The sequence below is a fragment of the Xiphophorus hellerii genome, chromosome 16 (assembly GCF_003331165.1).
Source record: "Xiphophorus hellerii strain 12219 chromosome 16, Xiphophorus_hellerii-4.1, whole genome shotgun sequence".
Lineage (NCBI taxonomy): Eukaryota > Metazoa > Chordata > Actinopteri > Cyprinodontiformes > Poeciliidae > Xiphophorus > Xiphophorus hellerii.
The window spans coordinates 20389158-20397962 of NC_045687.1; the positions used below are offsets into that span (position 1 = coordinate 20389158).

Below are 8805 nucleotides of genomic sequence, written 5' to 3' on the forward strand. Positions count from 1 at the left end.
TGCTGGTCTTCGAATGCTCTCATGTCTTCTCTCACATGTCGTTTTTGGTTGTCCCTCGCATCGCCTTGCAGAAATATTCACACATCTCCAGGTTTTTGTTGCGTTTCGTCACATCGCAATGGCAAACTTCAATCTATATTGTGATTTCATTAGGGGTGCGCCGATTGATCGGCACAGATTTCCTTCATTTTGGTAGATCGGCCAATACTTGCACGTGAAATCGATCTTATCTACCTCAGGAAAGGTCTGAAAATTAACCTCTGACCCCTTTTGCTTTGCCAAGACTCGAGACATTTGACTGGCAGATCACCAGGTTATGCCTGCATATGCTCAGGTAACTATAGTAACTCCTTTGTCGCCAACTTATTTACTATATTTAGCAACTTTTCAGAGGGGGGGAAAAAACTATCTCTAGGTCAGACTTTTTCAAAATCATGATCGGCCAGAACACAGCAATCGGTGCACCCGAAGATTTTATGTGATAGACCGGGACATAATAGACTGCAATGGAATGTTTCAGATCATTTAGGTCGTTCGTGTGTCGTTAAATTCGTATTAAAATCCTCAAAATGTCAAATGTATTTTTAAAAATTTAATTTGGTTTTGAAGGATGATTTGACTTAATTTTGTATTTCTAGTTTTTGTTTTGTTTTGTTGTCTCTCGCTGGACCTTTGTCATTTTGAGTCGCACGCAGTTGCAGTCAAACCTTTATTATGCTGTGACTCGAGGCTAACGAGAACTAGCTGCTAATAAACGCTAGCTAGCTAGCTAGCTTTTCTGTCTATCAAAGTGAAGTGCAAATTTATCTTTAAAGACAAAAAAGCAGGTTTTGTTTAAGTCTGTTACAGTAACAGACTTAATTAGAAAACTTTTAACTGCGGTGAGCAGTGAGTAGCAACTGGCTACAATTATTTTAGTGACTTTTGGGGGGAAGCGGAAATACTTTTTAGAAATAGTTTTACAACACTGCATTTTTTTTACTTTTGCTTGAGTAACAATATGAAGTATCGCAACTGAAATATTTGGCGATTATATTTTATGTTTATATACATTTCTCATTCTAGTTCTTAAAATATTTTTGCACTTTGTCTGCCCAATTACGTCATTTAAAAAATATTACACTAACTTGAGCAGCTTTTTGATGTTTTTTTTTTTTTTTTTTAACAAACTTTATTTTTACGCCAGTAATTTCAGTTTTACTTGAGTGAAACAATATGTTGAATTAGTGCTACTTTTACTTGAGTACAGTCTTTGGGTTCTCCGTCAGAAAATGGGGAACCGCAGCTTCCGCGAGCCAAGATGATTGATGGAAGAAGCAATTGCTCTGGATTACAGCGGCCGGCTCGCCTTGCAGAGGCGCTCCCGCCTCCGCTTGTGCTCCCCCGGACCGAAATCCTCTGAGCGACAAGCGGCTCCAACCACCTCCAAACTTTTTCCTCATCGCTGCCAAGGGGGAAGCAATCTGGAACGAGCTTTAATTGCATGCGGAGCCAATGGCCGTAAATGGGTTGGATGTGGCAGGAAACCTCATATACTTGCTAATTGCTCTAATGCACGAGAGGCCAATTGCCAATTTGATGGCACGTGCTTTTCTGAATAATTGAAGTCGGGGTAATTGGAAGAATAGATTGAAGAGCGTCTGACAAAGAAGAGGTGGGGCGTGATTGGGGTTTATTGAGGTTAGGAGCTGGCCCTCGTGTGGGATAAATCACTGCGGTTCTCAGTGGAGGGAAAAATGCGATTATTTAATTTAAATCACCCTGTATGCTGCTGTAGTTGGAAGCTATGATGACATTTTCTCAGTCATGCGACAAAACCCCGAAATGCCTGTATGTCGCCATCTGGTGGTCAAACTGTGACACTGCAGTGTGAGAGGATGCAAGTGATTGGAGAAAAAAACCCAGTAAAACTTGTTTCATTACTCACCGATTTTTTTTTCCCCCCTCCAAGTGTTAGTTGCTGTTATTTTTATGATTATGGTGTAAAGCTAATGAAAGAACTAAATTAAGTTTCTCTGAAACTGAAATGACATGAGATCAGGTTTTTACTGGAAGGTTTGTCTTGCTGTACAGCAGCTGCACTGTACACTGGGCCTCTTAATTAAGTGCTTTGTTATTATTTTCTGAGAAATTAAATTGTTTTCATTAGCTATAAGCCAATAAGACTTAAATGTTTGAAATGTCAATCGGCCTATATTTCAGTGATATTAAACGGCTTTCACTTCTTGAATTGAATTACCTGAATTACCTTTTTAATGATCGCATCTGAGCCTGTATGCATAATCATAGTGCAAGAAACTGAGCCTCTGTAAAATAACTTTTTATTGACAAAATATTTTATATGCTATAGAAACTGCAACGTATCGATAGACATCTTTCTGTGTAATCTTAATTTCAGGGCTTCACCCTGAAATCTGCCCCAATTTTCTTAATTTTGGGCGATTGCCAAACGGACGGTACAAGTGACACCGATCTCATCCACCATTTAACAATAGTCTCCCCACTGTTGCCAAGTTAGTGACTTTTTCACTATATTTAGCAACTTTCAGCCAAAAAAAATAATAAAAATTCGTTATCAACAGGTCAGGCTTTTTAAAAATGCAATCGGTGCACGTCTACTTAATCTACCTTGTGCAGGAACAACCACAGAACAGCAAAACTGTAAATCTCAACGAGAGGATGTAACTCAGTCCTGTCGTCCTTTCTGTCTCGTCTCATCCCGTCTCTCAGATCCCACCCAACGTTTTCATCTCATCCGTTGGCCTTTCTCCTCTCTGACAACCCGCTCTCCTCTGCGGCATTTGGCACCGTCGCTGTGATGGTTTCACGCCTCCTTTATCGCCTCGGGGGGCTTTTATATACATCTCTGATCACAACAGAACATGACCACATATATCGACAGAGACTCACTTCCTCTGCTCTCCATCCCAACTGCGGCGTGTCAGACGTCTGATTCCCTTTTCACTTAAAGAAGCATTTCATCTTACGAAACAAAACACCAACAATATTTACATTTGCACATATGGAGGTCCATGACCTTTTGGTCTTGCGGTGGATTTTCTGTTTCTTTATTCTTCTCCATAGTATTCATCATAGGGTTGATTGAAGTTGGTGGTCTGAGGGCGAGGGATGGTGTAATCCTTGTTGGGGTCGATCTCCTGAAAGACACGGTGATGCTCTGGGTAAGCGGTGTGTTCATTAAGTTTATTGCATAGCTGAGCTGCTGAGGTAGAAAGTCTCAGGGTGGAAATGTGGAGAATGTTTTCCTTTTCTTTTTTTTTTTACCGTCATGGAGAAGCCTGACTCGTAGGGGGATCGCAGCGCTGGCTCAGCTCTCCTGCCTGAGGGGGGGAAGACATGATGCAGTTTGGGAAGAATCAGGTCAGCGATTGCAGTTCATCATAAAGATACACAGTGTGACCTGAGCAAAAATGATGGCACATTCACCTGCCCAGACTCAATCTTTGCTCTGTTTCTTGCAGTTTTTTATCAGCAGAAAAATGTATTTCCCCATAAACACTCGCATACACTCACATTTAGCGTCTCCCAGTACAAAATAGCTCTTTGCTTTTTCATGGCAGATATTTTCATATTTAATATGTTCTATATGTTATAAATCATAATCATGCTATAAATGCTACCACAGGTAGGGCTATTTGCATTCACATGAGGATGACAACCATTCACAGCAGCAGCCCAGTGCAGGGAGAAGATTCTCTCAGAATCTGGAAGGGAACAGGCTGAACGCTGTATTGACCAGGTCTGGACCTGGATTCACTTTTTATTTACTTATTATTCTCTTTTTATTTTACCAGTCAGAAGAGACTGTTAATTTGGACAGTTTCCACTGTCTATTTTGGAGCAACCTAACCAGAGTTTTGACACAATTTGAGAGAGAATCTGTGGAAAGAGCTAAAGATTAAGATGATGGCAATGAGGATTTCTGAATTTCAAAACTATGAACTCATCACCAGAGACAAATCATCAAAATACCAGTGGAAACCTACAAAAAGCTGCTCAGCAAGAAGAAGGGGTTGATTGGTGTTGTCCAAATAAAAAATTTTCCACTTACTGTGAGAAAACACTTAGGTAAATGGAGTAAAATATGTTAAATCAAGGGTATGAAAAATTTGGAGCTCGTATGGAAAAATTTGTGGAGTTTCTTAAAAAAAACAGTAAACATGTCCAATCTGCAGTTTTTCATCCTGATCATAGAGAATAAAGGGCAACAATCCCATTGCTACTGATTTACACAGAGCCATATTTTAGCAGAGGCTCACCAGGGCGGTGTGCTTGGGCCCCAAAATATTTATATAATTAATGACTGTTGTTTTGCATTTTATACATTTCCCCCCAAAAAATCTATTAATTAGCTTTTTTTTTAATCCCTTGGATTTCTGCACAGTTGGCTGATATTTGACACCAACTATTGGTGATGATGATGTCATAGCCTGACCTCTAACCCAGTGTTTCCCAACCCCAGTCATTAAGGCTCTCTTCCTTGCATGCTTCAGGTGTTTCTCTGATTAACAGGCTTTTCTTGAAGAAAACCTCTGAAACATACAGAGCAATGTTGCCTTGAGGACAAGGGTTGGGAAACACTGCGAATCTAAGCTAACACTCATCAGATGCAACGTTTATTTATTTTTTGTGGATTTCAGCAATTTGGTTCCATCGCCACATGCAGGCCTAGAGGAGCAACTAAACATTTGGCTGTAGATATTTTGACAAATGCAACAGATGAACAGTTCTGTCCAGCCTGTTCATCTGGACAGAACATTTTTCTTATATAGTGTCCCATAATTACTGTTAGAAGTTTTGAAGCAGGCGTGGTTACTACATTGATGTACGTTACAGTGGTAGGACCTTGTGGGAACTTCCTGAAAGCCAGAAATAACTTTGTTCATGTTCTACCACTGACGGTAAACAAATTATGTTCTGACCTCTAGAGACGGCAAACATAAAATATCTTGAATTAAGAAACTTGTTGCCTTGAGGCAAACCTCTGAATGTGAAGTGACCTGAGCTTTCAGTCTACAGCAGGCGTTCTATGTGTTTTCCATGTGTCCACGGTTCAATACCACTGATTTAAATGAATACATTATCTCCTTAGACTGACACTGATTTCCACAGAAGCCTGTTGATGACCTACTTATTTAAATCAGGAGTGTGAGAACGGGGAAACGGGCCAGTTAGCAGATCCTGGCTTTACTGGGTATGTAGGAGAAAACGAGTGATTGGGTAGCATGCAAACTGCAGTATTGTTACAATTGTTAATTTTGTATAGTTGGCTATGTTAAATATAAAAATTGTCAGGAAACATCATAAATATTCGTCTTTGGTTTCAAACGTTAACACTTTAAAATTTTTCAAATAAGAACTTATGGGGTTTTGTAATTCAATTCACACAAGAAAATCCAAGCAGGAAGAAGTTCCATACATTTCCTCTGACTTGGATTTGCTGCTACTTGAGACACCAAGACAGAAGAATATAAAATGTAAAATATTCTGTTGTTACGACATAAAAGTGTATGTAATACCAGCCATTCAAATTACAAGCAAACTATTTTATGGATTTCCCCCCCGCCCTCTTCTCTCAAGTTGTCGAATTGCATGCTTGGAGCTTCTGCATTTGCTTCAGCTCAGTAAGTTTCTTTGATCGTTTTTGTGTAAAGTTCCTTAAAAAAGTATTTACACCCTTTAACTTTTTACCATTTCCTCAATTTAAATCTGCACCCCTCATGTGCAACTTCATATTGGGATTTTATGTGATCAATCCTGTCTCTGTTTGCACTGGATTTTATTTTGGGCATCAAAGTAAAGTGGGCCAAACACACATCCACACTGCTCAGATTTTCAAACAATTTCAAAATGATGTTCCGTTTCATATTCACGTGATAATTTGTGTTGCATCTCAGTGAAATATACTGAGTTTGGTCATTATAATGAGACAAAGTTTGAAGGGTGTTAATACCTCTGCATGTTTTGAAATAAGCTTTTTTTAAAATCATTAATATGCCAATAAATTAGTAAATGGATATTATACTTCAATCTCCTCTGCACTACAGCAAAATATATATATATATATTATTGTGATTTTAGTTTGAGCCTTTAAACTGTTTGATGTTATTGTTTAATTGAGTTAAGACACATTACTAACGATAGAGAAATATGTGAGTCTTAAGGGGATTTTTTTGAAATGGTGATTTACCTTATTACTAGTATTTAATTCATATGTAATTGGTCATTAAAAAAAAACATAAACATGCTGCAATTTTAAGTTCAAATCTTGTCATCTCACTTGATTTGCAGGATTATAAACAAGTTCTAGGCCTGCTGCTTTGGACTTTGTGCAGCTGAGGTGAGTGAGCCCAGACTAAAGCTGCAGGATAACACGTGCAGTATGGATCCAAGTAGATTTAATAGATTTCCTAATCTATTAAATGTAATGGGTTTTATTTCTGCTACATCAATAACATAAATACTTGCTGAACAGAGTGAGAACAGAATCACAGTTGAGAATAACTCTAACCATGTCTCCATCTCACCTCTCCTGTTCTCGCCATCTGTCTCGAAGCTTCCGTTTTCCTTTCCTTCCTTCTGGCTTCCCAGTCCGGGAATGTCGGCGCTGGGGCTGGTCCAGCCTACAAAGTTTAGAGGAACTTCCTGCGCTGTGGCCTCCCCCCTGCAGAAGAAGGCGACCTGGGACAGGCCGTGCCCGATCACCAACGCCCAGCCGTTTGCGACCAAGGCGATGCTCAGAACCGGGTCGTCCCAGACCGGCCGGCGGTCCACCTCGGGGTTCCCCCTAGTGAGCATGGCGATCCACACCACCCAGATGCAGGCGGAGAGCAGCAGGGTGAAGCAGAGCGTCGTGGCCTGAGCCCTCCACTGCTGGTTGATGGGTCCCGTGTAGCTGTAGCTGTGCGTGAAGCAGGAGCGGCACAGGATGTGCATGGACAGAATCAGACTGATCAGCAAGAGGCACAGCACGTAGATCTGCAGCATGGCAAACTCCGTCTGGCTGTATTCGCAGGGTTTCTGGTCCCGCACCAGGACGATGATGAGCCACTCTGTGGAGATGATGACCTGCACGGCAAAGAGCCCCAAGGCCACGCCCGGTTCCCCCCAGCCTCGAGCGGCAGCGAAGCCCAGCATTGCGAGGCAGCGAGCCAGCAGGCAGGAGAAGGCCAGCGCGAAGAGCACCCCGAAGAGGAAGACCCTGGTGGGGCAGGTCTGGGGGGTGAGGCCGATGATGAAGGAGAAGGTGATGGCGAAGATGCCAGCTGTGGCCAGGAGGAACATGCACAAGGAGAGTATGGAGCCCCCGACTGTGCCGCTGCGGCTGTGCCGAGAAGACACGCAGGCGCACAAGGTCCAGAGCAGCAGGCCCAGAAGGAGACCTATACTCAACAGGAAACCTGCAGAGGCAAGGGTCTCCAGCACTATGCCCCATGCCGCCCGGCGGTCACACAGGTACCTGTACTCTGGATTCAGTCCAGTTCCACAGCCTTTCACACCTGTCAGGTAGGTAATGTTTGAGGGAGTGGTTGCGGAGCTTATTGTGGTGTTTTGGGACTGGCATGCGAGAGGGGCATAGACAAGGAAGACAAGGGGGAAGAGAGATGTATATGAAACAGCCATGATGGCTTTAGTAATCCACAGGAGGGCTCGGCCTTTCTTGATCAGCTCTCTCGATGTGGCAGTTTGTTCCTGCAACAGAAAAGCACATCAGACCATGGAGTCCAAAACAGGACTTAACAGAGTCTGCAGCACAGCAGAGGTGAAAGAGGATTCTCAGCCAAAGTGCAGGAACGGGGAGTGTGCGAACATGCCAGGACAAAGCAGAGCAGTGAGTGAGCCCAGACTAGAGCTGCAAGATCACAAATGCAGTACGCAGCCAAGATTGAGACAGAAGTAAAAAATAAAGCCTCCCAAAAGATTCTGTTGCTTTAGCTGCTCTTATGTCTTTCTTCCACAAAGGTTCTGTTCACACTGTGGACCACAATATTTGGTTCTCTAATCTGAAGAACTACGTCTGAATTATGTCAGATTTTACATAACAGTGAACCTCTGTGAGTGTCTCATCCTCGGTGCAATTTTTGGCCGGAGTGCCTCAAGGCTTAATTCTTGGGCCCATGCCATTCACCATTATCTTCTGTCATAGCCACACAGAAAAAATCTGATTCAATTAAATTGTAAAATCCCTTTTTCTTGCTTTCTTATTTTGATTTAATCAAACGCTGGAAGGATTGATCATCCACAGTGTCAGACAAATAAAACCTGACCTAATCATCTTTGGTCATAGTGGTACTTGCAGAAGGTCAACTTTGGAACTGGTACCTTTCATAAAATCAAAAATTTGGCTGTGATATTCAACACTGATCTTGAATTTTATAACTGAGCACATTCCGTGGTAGGAATTGGTTATTATAAACTGAAGGTTTTATCTGCAGATCCTGCCCTTCATGCTCTTTTTGTCTTCTTAAGATCCCTTGTGAAAATCTTATTGCTGACCTATCAAATTTGATTTGATTTGGTCTGTCACGCAAGCGATTTATATTCTGTGCATGTCAGAATGGCGCTCAGAGATGAGCAGTCCTGATAGGTGAGTACCACTTCCTTCAGCCTGTAAAATGAAGCCTTTGTTTGCCTGTCAGAGAAATGACCTTTATGCAGATTTAATCCAGCCCAAATCTTAAATTTTAGCTTGACACTGTCCTGTTTCGGTCTTCTGATTGAATTCTGAGTTTTATTAAAGTGATTAGTTGGGTGTTATAGTTAAGCAACTAAGAATTTAAGCAT

General features: G+C 41.7%; 1 protein-coding gene across 1 annotated transcript; it reads right to left on the minus strand.

The window, feature by feature from the left end:
- Positions 1-2304: 2304 nt before the first annotated feature.
- Positions 2305-7747, minus strand: LOC116735763 (retinoic acid-induced protein 3). The gene is given in 4 exon segments (XM_032587839.1): positions 2305-3158; positions 3286-3341; positions 6549-7696; positions 7698-7747. Coding segments are annotated over 4 exon segments (1329 nt in total). The 5' UTR covers positions 7733-7747; the 3' UTR covers positions 2305-3068.
- Positions 7748-8805: the final 1058 nt, after the last annotated feature.